The sequence below is a fragment of the Neltuma alba genome, unplaced genomic scaffold (assembly GCF_004799145.2).
Source record: "Neltuma alba isolate B1F8T4 unplaced genomic scaffold, ASM479914v2 tig00012808_pilon, whole genome shotgun sequence".
In the NCBI taxonomy this organism is placed as follows: domain Eukaryota; kingdom Viridiplantae; phylum Streptophyta; class Magnoliopsida; order Fabales; family Fabaceae; genus Neltuma; species Neltuma alba.
Genome location: NW_021637205.1, coordinates 214,679 through 231,315, shown reverse-complemented (window position 1 = coordinate 231,315; position 16,637 = coordinate 214,679). Strand labels below are relative to the sequence as shown.

Below are 16,637 nucleotides of genomic sequence, written 5' to 3'. Positions count from 1 at the left end.
TTCTGTCAAACCAGTTTTGTTTAGCCGTACGACTGGGGCATTAAGAAAACAAAAAGGCATTTGGGATAAGTTAGCAAAGTCTTAATTTCATAGTCATATAAAAATTTGTCCTTGAAAATTGAAATAAGCGTAATGTGGTATCTCGTGCAATATATTAGGTTAAGCAATCACATCAAGATTCTCAACCATAATTTTCTTGTTAATTACTACCTCCACTCCTTAATACTATATCTTGTCCTTAATATAATAGCTCGTTTGACTTTTATTTTGATATTAAATAAAAGACCCCAATCTACTTTGTTTTTTATATTTATTTATTTTTTCTTAAAATAGTTCTTGCAATAATGGTAGTTCTAGCTAATACGCTTGACTAGTAAAGATACCTTAGAAAAACAACACATATTTATTACAAATAACTAACTTAGTTAATTTTCTTAATCTACTCAAATTAGTCAACTAGCTCTTATGTTAAGGACTGGAGGTAGTATAAGAGTTTGTTTGATTTTCAATTTGATCCTAAATATAAGACTCCAATATATTTTGTCTCTTATATTTATCTATTTTTTTAAAAGATAGTCCATGTAGTAATTATACATATTAAATGCTTCATCAAATGACATTTAATTAGCAAGGATTTTTTAGAAAAAAAACAACACCTATTTATTACAAACAAATAATTTAACTAATTTTCTTAATCTACCCAAATTAGTCAATTTGCTTTTATATTAAGAACCTGAGGTAATATTAGAAAATTTATCCGTGTTGTCAAAGTTCAACATTATAGGCACTTCGCATGTGTTTCTTTTGTCTTTTTTATTATTCATATGAGAAGAATATTGATTTAAGTGCTCTAATGTTGATTATTATATTGATTCCTTCTTTTTTTTTGGCGCTGAAGTGTTGCTCAGTGGTTATCACTCACTATCTTCCTTCTCCGCCTATTTTTTAACTGAACAGGTTGAATGTTGGTGGGTTGAAAAAGTTGCTGGGGCCAATGAGACAAAGATAATGGAGAAAATCATTTACACTTCATCATTTTTTGCACATGATCAATTGATGGAAGTATTATATTGTCGATGAGAATCAAGTGAGAAGAGTTATAATATTCTGAAGATGATTTTTAGAATGAAGAAGAAAAAACCCGCAATTTGGGAGGCGCTTTGAGAGAGCAAGACGATTAGGAGAGACTGAGAATTAGTCAATTAGGGATCATTATTAGTAGAATTACAAAAATAACCTTAGGTGTAATTGTGAGGTTTAAGTTCGGATAAATTAAAATAATAAAAAAATTTACATGTCATCTGTCAAGTAATTTTAAATGATCTGACGAGACATCCATTCTGTTAGATTTTTTCTTTTTAGTAGAAAAGGATTTCATTAAACAAAGATATGTACAGGGTGCCTACAACTCGAAAGGCATGTGAAACAACAAACGAAATAAAAGAAAGACAGAGCGCTAGACTCTAGAGTCAGTTCAGTTGGCTACAGAAGTCCTTGGCTGTAATAATGTGATCAGTGAAAGAAATAGTCTCGTTGACCAGGCCGAAACTGTTTCCATTCTGTTAGATTTAACAGTATGGGATTAAACGTCAACCTGTGAAAGTCAAAGAGTGTTATTTTAAAAATTTTAAAGATGGTGGAGGTTATCTGCAAGAGGGTTAAAATTGAGAGGAGTTATCTATATTAAATTCAGTCATCCCCAATAAGGTTATTATTTCTCTCAAACCTTTTATTGGGCTAATATATCTTAATTTTATAATAGTCATATAAATTTGTTACAGTCATATAAAATTTGTTCTTAAAATAAGTATAATGTGGTATCACTTGCAATATATATACTACTTCCTATCTTTAACACAAAAACTAGTTTGACATTTTATTTGATATTAAATATAAGACCCCAATCCACTTGATTTCTTATATTTATCTATTTTTTCAAAATAGTCCTTGTAGTGTTTGCACATGTTAAATATTTCATCAAATGATAATTTTAACTAATACACATAATTAGTAAGGGTAGTTTAAGAAAAACAATACATCTTTATTATAAATAACTAATTTTTTTAATCTATTCAAATTAGTTAATTAGTTCTTATATTAATTAAGGACCAGAGGTAGTATTAAGTTAAATAATCAACATCAAAATTCTAAGCCACCCCCCCTATTCATGATGAAATCATTAATCTGACCAATTAAATAACTATTCTAATTTTGAAGACATCCGGCGGCATCCATAGAAAAATGAAAAAACTCAAATAGCACAAAAGCTTTCCAAAAATTGATCAATGTACTTAATATGAGGCATATGGCGATTGACAAATAGAGTGAAAAAAAAATGTACACATTTCTTAATCTAAGTTATCCCAGAACAACTATACGTAAACCTAATTTTCTCTCTACATCCAAATCACTATAGATCCATAGAAAATCTTGACATTTGAAAGCATTTTGGCATGATCACTTCTCTCAAATTTTCTTTCCCTACATTCACACAATACCATACACACTGAGAAGAGGTTCAGAAGAGAAGCCGCGCATATATCAAATCATTGTAGAAAACGCTATGTATGTTGGTAAGGTAATTTGTTTTATAAATTGTATAAAATCAATCAACTATATTCTTAAAATTTTTTAATATCCTATTCGTTTGAAAATGGGTCAGATATGAGATTATAATATCCAAATATATTCAATTAATGAGATTTAAATAACATCTTGATTGAGATTTGAATAGATTGAATTAAATAGAAAACATCATAAATGAATGCAATTTCAAATGGAGGCTCAAATAAATAAATTAACAATCAATTTTGAATTTGAATATCTTAATTAGGATTTGAATCTATTACATTAAATAAAGAGTATCATAATTAACTAATATGTTAATTGGAGACTTAAATAGAGAAATAAATAAATAATTTCAAATTTTCATCTATTCTTCGTAAATTTCGCATCTCTAATTCAAATTTCATTAAAATGAATTAGAAAATATACTCATCTTAGAAGTAAATCTTAAGCTATCTTAGATAATGTAATTATTAAAATTTTAAATCTAATCAAATATGCTAATTCGTGCATCAGAGAGAAATTTCTAGTTTTGTTTTTAAAATAAGTGTGATGTGGATCACGTGCTATCAGGTCAAAGAATGAACATCAAAATTATTAGGCATATTTTTTTCCTCTTGTTCATTATTAGAAAATTGACCCGCGTAAAAGGTAGAAGCCAGAGTTAGGGCATTGATATTTTTCAAGACTTTGAAAGTATGCCGTGACATAGGGTATGTAAAGAATTTATAACAATTTATGAGAAAAATTTTATTTTTAAAAATTAATTTTATACATTAATAATTTTTTAAAAGGAATTGTAAATGACGAAATGTCTCACTAAAATAATTGTTTTAAATATATATGTATATTATTTTAGAGTGAATTAATTAATATTACAGTAGTTAAATAATAACTAAGAAACTGTTAGAATTTTAAAAGAATGCAATCCCCCAGCCCCCACTCTTTCTTTTTCTTCTTTCTCTCATCTCTCCCAGGTCCCAAGTCCTCTCCTCCTATTTCCTCTGTTTCTTTCTCATCCATTTCCGAAACTCCACCTTGTTTTTCTCTTTCTTTTTTCCTTTATTTCCCCCTCTCTCACGTCCTTGCCTTCTCTTTTCTCTATCTTTTTTTTTCTTTTTCCTTTTCTCTTCAAGAAAATGCTGCCCTTTTTGAGGGCCGACCACGGAACCGTACGCTTTTTTTTCCACACGTCTACTCCTTCCCTCTCCTTCTTAGAAAAAAAAATAAGAAACTAAAAATTATTAAATGTCAAATAAGAAATATTAACAAAAATTATTATTATTCATAAATTCAGTATTATAAATATAAATAAAATATTATTATCAAATCTAATTTGATATTTAATAATTTTAGCTTCTTTTTTAATTATCTTTCCGTTTTTTTTTTAATCTTTTACTATCTCCATTTGACCATTTCTTTTGCTTCTTTCCCCCTTTCTCATGTGGGCCTTTTCTTTTTCCTGTATCTGGCTTTCTTTTCTATTACAAGAACGCTGCCCTCTCTCTCCCCCTTCCATTTTGTTCTTCAACCTCTCTCACATCTTCTCCTTTCTTTCTTCCTTTCTTTGTCCTCTTCCCCTCTCTCTCATGTCCTCTCTTCTTCAATATTTCCTCTATTTCTTTCTTTCTTTATTTTCTCTTGAAGAAAAGACAGAAAAATACCACTTGAACTTCATAATCTCCAAATGATCTGCTAAATTTGAAAAATCTCGATTTGGTCTCGAGACCAAATTGGGATTATCATGTTAAAAGAAAGACCAAATTTTCCTTCATTTTAAATATTGTTTTTAAAAATATCACAGCCCCACTGGCTGGTGGTCACAGGAGTTCCGGCGGCGATAGTCACCAGAGTTCCGGCGGCAATAGTCACCGAAGCTCCGGTGACTGACCGACAATTGGTCACGGAGCTCTGTCAGTCGGAAAAAATTTTTTTGAAAATTTTTACAACTTTAGTATAAAAGGTGTAACAACTTTTGTAATGCTATTAATAACTTTAGTATAACAGTTAACAACAGTTTTTGAGAAATTCAACAAGCTCCGGCGACCCAGAAAACAATTTTTTGAAATTTTTACAACTTCAATATAACCGTTAACAAACTTTGTAACGCTATATTAACAACCTTTAGTATATTAGTTAACAACAAATTTTTCGGAAAATTCAACAATTGGTTGCTGAAGCGCGGCGGAGGAAAAACAATTTTTTTTTAAAATTTTTACAACTTCGATATAACAGTTAACAACTTTTGTAACCCTATTAGCAACTTCAGTATAGTAGTTAACAATAGGTTTTTGAGTTTTGTTAACGGCATTACTGAAGTTATAAAAATGCCACTTTTTAAATTTCAGAAACACATGTTATTAACTGCTATATCAAAGTTGTTAACTGTTATACTGAAGTTATAAAAATTTTCAAAAAAAACACAATTGTTAACGTTATACTAAAGTTGAAATTTTTAACAACTTCAGTATAAAATTAACAACTTTTGTGATGCTATTAACAACTTCAATATAGTAGTTAACAATAGGTTTTTGAGAAATTCAACAATTGATCGCTAGAGCTCCAATGACCGGAAACAATTTTTTTGAAAATTTTACAACGTTAGTTTAACGGTTAACAAATTTTTAATGCTATTAATAATAAGTTTTTCGAGAAATCAAAAAGTAGCAAATTTTATAACTTCAATAATGCCGTTAACACGTTCTGTAACTCTATTAACAATTTCGGTATAGCATTTAACATGTTTTCTTAAAAATTCAAAGAAAAAAAAAAGGCATTTTACCACTTTAGCAACTTTTTTTTTTTAAAAAAAACAATTTCTACAACTTAAGTATAACTGTTAAAAACTTTTGTAATGTTATTAATAATTTTAGTATAGCAGTTAATAACAAGTTTTTCAAAAAATTCAAAAAGTAGCATTTTTATAATTTTAATAATGTCGTTAACAAATCCGTAACTGATATAATAGCTTTGGTATAGCATTTAATAAAAGTTTTCTTAAAAATTCAAAAAAATGACATTTTATAACTTTAACAATTACTTTTTTTAAAAAAAAAAGTTACAACTTCAGTATAACGATTAACAACTTTTATAATCCTGAACAACTTCAGTATAGATTACTAGACTTAAACCACGCCCTTAGAACCCTTTGGTACACTAAACCTCATTTTTCCAACCGCGGCAGAGGCAGACTCTCGGGTGTGTTTGGGTGACACCCCAAACATGTTTGGGACCCAAACCATGGTTTGGGGAATAAATCACCCAAAACACCCCTCCCAAAAACCTGTCCCCAAACCATGGTTTGGGAATAAATCACCCAAACACCCCTCCCAAAAACCAAAACCAGGTTTTGGGTCAAAACCACTTCAAAACCATGGTTGGAAAAAACAAAAATTTTTGCTTTTGGAAAAAAAAAAGGGGAGAGTGTGAGAGCTTATATGATATGTATCTTGTTATTTTTTTTATAAATATATTTTTTTATAAACAATATTTAATTTATAATTTTATAAATATATATACATATTAATTATTTTTATATATCTTTATGTATTATTAATTATGTTGGTAAAAAATATATTATTAACAATTTTATTCCTTCAAATTAAAATATATTATAAAATCTATTTTTTTGTAATTATCATATTAATTTATGTCTTTTTTTTAGTAATTTGTATATATAAAAAGTGCTTCTGATAACAACTATCCAAACATTCTCACTTTTCTGAATCACTTTTTTACAAAATCTATTCTTCACAGAATCTATTCTCCCCAGAATCTATTCTCCAGAATCACTTTTCACAACGCGTACGAGGAGATGCGTTCTCATCAAAATTGTTGGCAACCGATGGCGCGTGGGAAAATGCAAAGGTCATATTTTTCTTGAAATGTGAATAAAACGCTGAACACTTAATTGACAAATTTCGCGTGGAGTTGCTTCAACGCTGGCCCGATACAGTATTGAATCTTCATTTTTATCGTATATTTATCTATTTTATCACTGTCACTCAGCCAACACACACAGATTGACCAACAAGCATCGACATTTATTTAATAAGATTTTTGACAACATCCACTTCAATAAAAATGCCTTCATATAAACTAGATATGATTTTTCAAATCTGATTTAGAATCTAATGAGAAAAGCATTACTCAATATTTCGATCATAATTTTAAAATTACAAAATGTTTTTAAATAGGTCTTATTGCATCAGGGTTGCTGGAAGGGTGACTTGAGTTTTTTTCCGAATAAAAAGCAATATCGTAATTTAACGACGTTTGACAATTTTAATTTAGTCATGATAATTGATTTTAAATTTTATAAATTCAGGTAATTTTTTTGAATTTTTGAAATTCGAATGTCATTTTTATGAAGTTTTGCCAATATTTTTCCCATGAATAAAATATTTCAATATAATTTTGGTCCATGTTTATTTAAATTTGAACTCTTGGTGGATTAATATTGTAAGGATTTGGATTCTCCTCATCCTTCTCTCCATTTTATTGTCCTCATGTCTTCTTAAAATTGAGATTTAATATCTTATAAAACTATACTTTAATATTATATATCATGATTATCAACCGTTTATTTTTCAATCTGATGAGAAGAAAAGGAGAAAAATAGATGAGGTGAGGATCTAGACCCTTATCGTAATTTTAGGTAACTGTGTTGATTAGGGGGGAAAGCCTTTTCAGTATTAAAAATATAATGTAGTCTTTTGATTGCGCACGCATTAATGATTCAATACTTTGACACATCATTCCAAGCCAGTTGGTTTTGTTTTGATCTCATTTTCTTGGTTTTCTTTTGCCGGCACTTTTTTTTTTTTTTTTTAAACAAAGGCAAGCCGAATTTGCCGACACATTTTATCGAGGACTGCTTATTCAAGTAAAAATTTTACTGATATTTTAATATATTTAAATATCTATTTCACCAAATCATTTAAATATTTGAATTACATATTGCGAAAATCTTATATAAATACATTTGAATTCTAAAATTCCAAATTAGTAATTCTTTTTTTTTTTTTGATGTAACCAAATTAGTAATTCTAATTTTACAAGTCTAGCCTACAGGTATTAAATTAGGATATGCAAATTTTGTTAAATTACCTACATATCCTTTCTCTCATTTTTTTTAATCTTCTTTCTATGAGTAATTAAATTGACAGCCACCAGACATTTTCATAACTTCAGTAACATTATTTATAATTGTTTTTAACCACTTAAAAACTTAAGAGGAATCCAATCAGGGGGGGAATCATTATTTAAGCTGTTTTCTGCACTTGTAACAAAATTGACAACATTTCCAGCCATTTTCACTTGGAAATGTTATTAACAACTCTTTTTTTTTTTGGTATTATGTTATATTTAAGCTGTTTTCTACACTTGCAATGGTATTTACAGCTACTTTTTGGCATTTTCAAAACTCGGTAATTCAACCAATGAATTTAATTATTTAAGCCATTTGCTACAATCACAACGATATTGACAGCACATATAGCTATTTTCATAACTTTGAAAACGCCATTAACAACTAGTTTTGTTTTGTTTTTTTTTGTTTTTGTAATTTCCAAACTTGGCTAATTCAACCGAATGATTTATTATTTAAGCAATAAGTGTTCATACATCATATCAAATTTTGATGAAAAAAAGACCCCCTACACAATTTCATTAAACATTGATTAATATGATTAACCTTATTTTTGGTGAGTTTGACGACTAAAGTTATTTCATTTACCAAAAATCAGAATGCCCATATAGTAACTGCATTTGATTTTACCATAGATGAGGAAGAAGAAGGTTTAGTTTCGTCATTTCTCTCTATAGAAGATAACCCCCAGTCATTGTTCTGATTCCTACGGCTTCCTTCGCAGAAATAAAAAACAGAAGCAGCAATGTCAAGCTCTCTCTGATTTAGCTCAAGAGATACATTAGATGTTTGTTTAGATCCTCCTGCGAATTGCCAAAAAAAGATATCCTCCTTCGAATTAGCAATTACTGTATATATTCGCTCATACACATATGAGTGATTACCTTAATCTATTTTCTATCCCACATTTATAATTTTTTTAAAAAAATTATTCCTATTAATAAGGTTTTTCATTATGGGATAATTTTAATGCAAAAGGAAGATATTTTTAAAAAATTAATAAACAATTTTTTCCAAATAACTAATTTGAATAATTTTATTAATTTCTACAAATTTACCATCTAGCTTTACGTTAAGTACCAAAGAGGTATTTTAGTTTTGAGCGCATGACAAAAATAATAAAAATGTGTGATTACTTCTTTTTTTTTTCCAGCTAGGTATATGTACCATTCTATTGGGATTACCTACTCTGAGTATTGTTGGCACTACATGTGAGTAAATCTCTTAATAAAAATTTGAATCTTGATTTGTGATAATGGTTAAACTAGCTTCTCCCCTAACTTAGTTGTGAGATTGGATGGACGTAGTTTCTTGGAATCTGTTAGCCATGGCTAGGGGTGGAAACAAGCCAGACAGCTTGTTAGGAGCTTATGGCCTAGCTTGTTTTTTTAGAAGAGATAGGCTCAAGCTTGTTTGAATGCCTGTTTAACTAAACAGGCCAGACTTAGGTTCTTTAAAAGGTCTATAAGCCTGTTAGGCCAGTCTTGGCTTGTTAGAAATTTATAATTATAATATATGAAAAAATTAGTTAATGGTACTATTGTTAATGTGCTCTTTTATTTTTTTTAATTTTAATATGTAGTTAATAGCTTAATCCTTGCTTAGATTTTGAAGTTTAGTTGACAAGTGAAGATAAAAATATAATTTAAAATAATAATATTAATAAATAATGTGATCCTTAAATCTTAAAAATATAAAATAAAATAGCAAAGAAAAATTTTGTTCCAAGAATGATAAATTAATTAACTTATGTGTTATGTTAATTAAATTATGATACCTTTTTTGTTCATTGTAAAATTAATAATTTTTTTCTCTTTATTTATTTGTCTTAATTTTAATTTTTGTGTATACTTAAACGTAGTCTTGTTCTAAATTTTAACATACAATTACAAATAGTTTTCAATAATATCCTTGTAAATTGTAATTAAGATTTAAAATAGTACTTAAACACTAAAATTTAAATAAAAGACAAGACTTTAAAAAATTAATTATTATGTACGTTTTTTTTAATCTTAGCTTTTTTTTTAATAAAAAATATAACTATAATTTGAATTTTTTAAAAATTCAAATTTTTTAACAGGTTTCAGGCCAGGCTCAGGTTGAAAAATAAGCCTGTAATAGGCCACAGGCCAGGTGCAGCCCGATAGGCTAAAAGCAGGCTTGGCCTATTAAGAGCAAGACCTGGCCTAGCCTAGCTTATTTATATATTTTTTCTTTTCCTATGACTTTATCTCCTCCTTTTTTTTTCTCCTCCCTTTTTACTCACTGCTTCTTCTTTTTCCGTGTTTCCCTTTGGGGTTTGCTGCTTTCCTTAGTCCCTTGCTTCTTTTATTTGATAGCTCTTATTCTTTTTATATTTTATGTTCCTGTCTTTTGTTGATCTGTTTTCTCTTTTCATTGATATTTGTTAATTCTTTCCTTTCAGTTTTGTTCTGTGGTTGTGTTGTACTCCTTTAATTTTCCTTTTTTTTGGTGCTCCTGTAATCCCTGATAAGCTTTGCTCTCCAACTTCACTCCATCAAGGTTGTCAACTCACTCTTTGTGTGGCTTGGAAGCCCACTTCATCTTCCCTGCAAAATCATGCAGAGTCTATTTTCAATAGCTTAAAAGCTATCAACATTGTAGGTCACTAGTGTGAGTTAGTGGTCCGTGGTAGCGTTCTACCTTGTCCCTTGTATCATCACTGTTGTTAAGTACTTACCCCTCTTAGAGCATTGTTGGTTTTGGTGGTGCTGCATGGTTAGAGAGACATGACTCAAGTTTTTCCAGTCTTCGAAGTACTGGCCATCATGTTTCTTTTTTATGTTTCCTTTGTATCTGTAATATGCTATTTTCTTGTTTTAGTATTAGGCCGGCCTTCTCTTCTAGTTTTTTGGGCTTTGCTCAAATTAACCATATGTGATAGGTCAGCTTTTTATGTGTAATCTTTTTACTAAGTGTGAATAATTTTTTTAATATAAAAAAAAGCCCGTGAGATTGGATTTCATTTTTTCTTCAATAATTTGAACATTGGTGTTGGGCTTTGGCTGCATATGTGAGACGGGCTTCAATCCCACGCCCATCTCTGGGCTTCTAATAGCATCTTCATGCTCATGGTCCTAGAATGTGGGCCATTGGGCCTCCCATGTCTTGTGGATCATGTGCTCTGAATTTGAAAACTTACGTGGACTCTTGATCCCCATCGGAGTCAATATCTTTTTAATATCCAACCTAACAATCTTTTTTTTTTGGGGATAAAAATGAACATAATATTAATAATCAATAACTAAATAGATGCAAAGATCCGAGTCCACAATACACTAAAACTAAAACTAAAACACGATAAGAGCAAACCGAAACTTAATGTTGCCCGTAATTTAAAAGCTAGAAAAGTTAAGGGCAATTGATTGGAACTTTATTCAATCATGCTGATCATGTACTTAAGTTGTGGAGTATAATAGTCTTCCAAGGCACAAATATTTCTCTCTCTCTCTTTTATCAGAGTTTCTTTCTTCTTATTAAAGTATTCCTCCGGTTCTTAATATAAGACCCATTTAACTAATTTGATTAGATTAAGGAAGTTAGGTAAGTTAGTTAATTATAAGAAATATGATGCTTTTTTTTTAAAATACCACAATTATCTTTCTTAATACCCCTCTTCCTCTTCTACTTGATTATGGTTGAGGGAATATCCATAGGGGTAATTTAGAGAAAATTAAAAAATATAATAAATGGATCTTATATTTAGGACTAAAATCAACTCAACAATTGGGTCCTATATTAAGAACCGGAGGAGTATTTAACTTTCAACTTCTCTTTACATTTGAAACATTTATATTGAATATAATATAAATGACATGCTTATAATATGTAATAATTTCTTATTCTGAAAACCGAAAATTGATAAAATTACACAAGTCAAACGCCGATTGGAAACTGAAATCATTTTATTAAGCATATAAATACGGAATATAAATTTTTTATTCATGAAATAAGTTTTTTATTTGTATTTCGGTTTATTCGAATTACATCATATCCACTTGCATGTATTTCTCTTGTTGGGCTTAAGTCAATCAACCCGACAACCCACCAGGAAAATCCCATAGCAATAAAAAAAAAAAACACGATGTTAAGAGTTAGGGGTATATTGGGAAATTGCCATGCTAGTACCACATTATGGTACTTTGAGAAGTTAAGGAACCCTCGGTTTGTTTTGCAGTTCCTATATACTCACTTTACCCATAGCCGCTCTTTCTCTTCTTCTCGACTCCGCGGCGTAGATCCGAGGAGTTTGGGAAACCCTAACTGCTCTTTGAAACCATTCTCATCTTCGATCAAATACCGCCCTATAGCAGTCTTTTGGCCCTCCTTTTTGTTGGATCAACTTGCAATTTTCATCGTCAAAAGGTTGTCCCCTCACCCCCCTGTTTTTCTCCGATTTGATTGTTGTGGAATGGTTTGGTCTGTTTGGACTAGTTGTGATTTTCTGCGTTTTCGATTGATATCTGGTTGATGATTGGTTCTGTTTATGCGGCCCTGGCCTGATAATTTTGTTTTACTTGTTCTGGGTGATTGTCTGTTTTTGCTATTTCGATTCATCTTTGATCTCTGGTTTTACTGTGGTAGCTTTTCGTTTATTAATTAGTGTGTGTTTCTGATAGTCATGTCCGTGATTTTGTTTTTATACCTTTCCTGTCTTGGGATCTTGGGCAGATCAGGATTAGTATTGATTCGTTTCTTTTTCTTCTTTAATGATTTAAAGAGAAAAGCTGATCGAGCTGCCAATTTACTCTATCCCATTTCCTGGCCTGATACTCAACCTTTTTGAACTCCTTCGTTTTCAGATTAGCTCATTTGATAGTGACCTAAAAGTAGTAAAGTAAATCTTTTATGAATCTGTAAAAATACGTTCTCCTTTATCCGCTTCCCACTAAATAGTATAAGTGAATCCATGTTTTTTAAGATAATCATACTGGCATCGATGTCTGTATTTAGGCAGTAGGTTACTTAAAAGTGAAGGTATTTGGTGAGGAGCTGGACTGGTAGGTTGCGTAATATGTTGTTGCGATTGACGTCTCTCTTATATGAAAGTGCTGGGCGTATTTTGCTGCATCCCTTATTCTTTTCTTTTTACTTGTTAGGAGCCATGACCTGCCGTTCACTTTGGAACACTTTTATTTTTATTATTTGGTAGTTATGGATACTTAGGTTGTCAGACAATGGTTCTTTTTTAACGTTCCTTCAAATTTTTCCTGATGATTTAGATTTTTTTTGTTTTGTTTTGTGTCAACTGTATTCGTCCATGCTGGTGTTTTCGTTTTTATACTGGCGCTTGGCCTACGCATTTACACTGCCATAACTTATGTGGTATAAATAATTCTTTGCATCTTGTAGTCATGGCGGGAACAGTACCTGAGGGTTCACAGTTTGATGCTCGTCAATTCGATGCCAAGATGAGTGAATTGTAAGAACTATTGTCCTTTAACTAGTTACAAACTTGTGTAATCAGGATTTCATTTATGATTTGCCTCTTTACAATTGGGTGAATCATTGCAATAGAATGCTCATAATCTCTACTTGATAGTGGTAATTTGTTGATTTCAGACTTTCAGCTGATGGGCAGGACTTCTTTGCTTCTTATGATGAGGTTTATGATAGTTTTGACGCTATGGGCTTGCAGGAGAATCTCCTGAGAGGCATTTATGCATACGGTAGGTTATTACTATTCCCTTTTGTTCCTGATTTTTATTTCTTTTCTGCTTAGTCCTAAGATTGATTTCACTATTTCCTCTCAATTTTCCTGATCAGATTGTTTGTCATTCTGAACTCTTGCTTGCTTCTTTTCTATGCTATTTAATTTTCCTTCCCCAATATGATTGCAGACGTGGTATTTGTCTTGATTTGGCCTTACATTGATGTGTTGCATTTGGCTATTTTCTCGCTGCATATTTGTTTGTCTAAATTTAAATTTAAATTTCTATAATAATTTGTTTACGCTGTAGGTTTTGAGAAGCCGTCAGCCATTCAGCAAAGGGGAATTGTTCCCTTCTGTAAGGGACTTGATGTGATTCAACAAGCTCAATCTGGAACAGGGAAGACAGCAACTTTTTGCTCTGGAATTTTGCAGCAACTTGAATATGGTTTGATGGAATGCCAGGCTTTGGTTCTAGCACCAACTCGAGAGCTTGCTCAGCAAATTGAGAAGGTTATGCGAGCACTGGGAGATTACCTTGGTGTAAAGGTACATGCATGCGTGGGAGGAACCAGTGTCCGTGAAGACCAACGCATTCTCTCCAGTGGTGTTCATGTTGTTGTTGGTACTCCTGGCCGTGTATTTGATATGCTGCGCAGGCAGTCACTTCGGCCAGACTACATCAAGATGTTTGTATTGGATGAGGCTGATGAGATGCTTTCCAGAGGTTTCAAAGACCAGGTCCTTCTTTAACTTCATCTTCATTTTCAATGTTACATTAAACTGTTATATATTGTGTATAAAACCCTTCCAGAGTAAGTTTTGGTTGTTATTTGACCATTCCTTTGTGCTATTAGTCAGCTTTGAAGGTATAATTAAATGTTGGCTCTAGAATTCCAGCACTTTTTTTTTTTAAATAATGTTTTCCCTATATCGGTGTATGCAAGGTTCTTTAGCAGTTAACGTTTGGTTTTGCTGTTTTCAGATTTACGATATATTCCAGTTGCTGCCAAGTAAAATTCAAGTGGGAGTTTTCTCTGCCACAATGCCTCCTGAGGCCCTGGAAATCACGAGGAAATTTATGAACAAACCTGTTAGGATTCTTGTGAAGCGTGATGAGCTCACCTTGGAGGGTATAAAGCAGTTTTATGTCAACGTAGAGAGAGAGGAATGGAAGCTGGACACGTTATGTGATCTTTATGAAACATTGGCTATCACTCAGAGTGTCATTTTTGTGAACACCCGAAGGAAGGTTGATTGGCTCACTGACAAGATGCGAAGCCGAGACCACACAGTGTCAGCAACCCATGGAGATATGGACCAGAACACTAGAGACATTATCATGCGTGAATTCCGATCTGGTTCTTCTCGTGTTCTGATTACAACGGATCTCTTGGCACGTGGCATTGATGTCCAGCAAGTGTCCCTGGTTATCAACTATGATCTCCCGACCCAGCCTGAGAACTATCTCCATCGTATTGGTCGTAGTGGTAGGTTTGGGAGAAAAGGTGTTGCCATCAACTTTGTGACAAAGGATGATGAAAGAATGCTGTTTGACATCCAGAGGTTTTATAATGTGGTAATAGAGGAGCTGCCATCAAATGTTGCTGAACTCCTCTAATGAGATTTTGTCTTGCCTTAGTATTAGAGCATAGTTGGATTCTGTTTGGTAAGTGTTATGTAATATTTCTTTTTCTTTTCTTCCCTTTTTCTTGTTCAATTTCTACTTCTAAACCTTATTTAAATGTCCTCTAGTAATTTAATTTTAATTCACTCGTCTTAATGTCCTCGAGATGATTCTTGCATTGTGGAGATTGATTATTGCCCATCTTTATGGCTATAATTACGTTTTGACCGGCAATTTTTTTTTCCTCAATTGTTTAGGTTTTTATAGAAATGTAGCATACATAAAGGTAGTTTTTATTTTGTAGAACTCGTTGGGTTTGCAGAGGTATCCTTGGATTTGGCAAGAATAATACCTATTCGTTAATTTTTCCCCCCAAAAAAGGTGATTTGAGTTAAATTAAGCGTTTAAATTATTTTAAATAGCTTATCAATATAAATTTATTTCAGCACGTTCTTGTGTTAAAATTAAGTTCTCCTAATAACGTCTTCTTGCTTTCATGAACTTTATCATGTTTAGCCTGACTAAAATGATTATTATAATCTCAAATAAATTGGCCCACAATATTAATGAGATTAAAAGAAGGTTAAAAATAAGCTGTAAATATAATTTTAGATAATTGTAATGTAAATTTCAAAATGTCGGTGGTAAATTAAATATTCAGGTCTCATGAATCATTATCACATGTTTCATATTTGTCCTTGAGGATCTCATATCTGCAACCAATTAAATAAATAGTCGCAACTTCGTGCGGGATTTGTTTTGGAAAACTAAGTTGTCATTAATTAATGTGGTCTTGGTCCAAAAAAAAAAAAATTAATGTGGTCCTTTGCCATTAAATTTTATGTATGGAGAAGATGGCTGGTAAACTTATAACGGGGATTTCCTATTTTTCCTCACTTACTTCCCCAGGATCCCCTCCAGCGCGGCGAACACAGATGGAATGCTCCAAAATTTTCTTGGTCACAGTCTCACAGAATCGTAAGTATTATCTGATCCCGTATCTCCGTAATTAATTAATAAATAAATCAATCAATTAACTACAGATTTGTTCCGTTAGATAGCTTCAATGGTGTAGATGGCGCTAGCATCACAGCAATGGAGGGAATCCACTTGTTCCTAGAATTTGGATTAGACGGCAATAGAGTTTCTAAGAGCATATTTGGCTCAATGAGAGGAAGAGGAGGAGAGTAGAAGGATTTTAATATTATCTTGTTTTGATTTATAAAAAAAAGAGGGAGGAGAGGGAAAAATATTTTGATATGGACAATTTTACTCTTATTTTATGTAAGATATGGGCATAATAGTTACAACATGACAAAATATGGATATAATGGTTACAACATAATAAAATATTGTCCTTTTCCTCCAAATCTTTCGAATTTTGGAGGGGAGGTTGCTGAGGAGAGAGCAGGGGAGGGGAGGCTTCTCCTAAAATTTGTGTGTTGCTAAGCAAAAAAAAATGATTAAAATCCCTCTCTTTCTCTTTCCTTCCTTCCAAATCCCTCGTACCAAACACACCCTAAAATGAAGGACCAAGATACCATAAAATGAAAATCCCAAAAGCTGTCGTTTTCGTTGACAATGGATAGTTAATCCTAACTGATGTCGTTTTCGTCAACAATGAA

At 31.6% G+C, this 16,637-nt stretch overlaps 1 protein-coding gene across 1 annotated transcript; it reads left to right on the top strand.

Moving 5' to 3' along the window:
- Window positions 1–11,918: 11,918 nt before the first annotated feature.
- LOC114731233 (eukaryotic initiation factor 4A-15-like) lies at window positions 11,919–15,213 on the top strand. Its single transcript, XM_028918367.1, has 5 exons — window positions 11,919–12,100; window positions 13,088–13,157; window positions 13,298–13,404; window positions 13,696–14,126; window positions 14,371–15,213. The coding sequence occupies exons 2-5, from the start codon at window positions 13,090–13,092 to the stop codon at window positions 15,004–15,006; spliced, it is 1,242 nt and encodes a 413-aa protein (XP_028774200.1). The 5' UTR covers window positions 11,919–12,100; window positions 13,088–13,089; the 3' UTR covers window positions 15,007–15,213.
- Window positions 15,214–16,637: the final 1,424 nt, after the last annotated feature.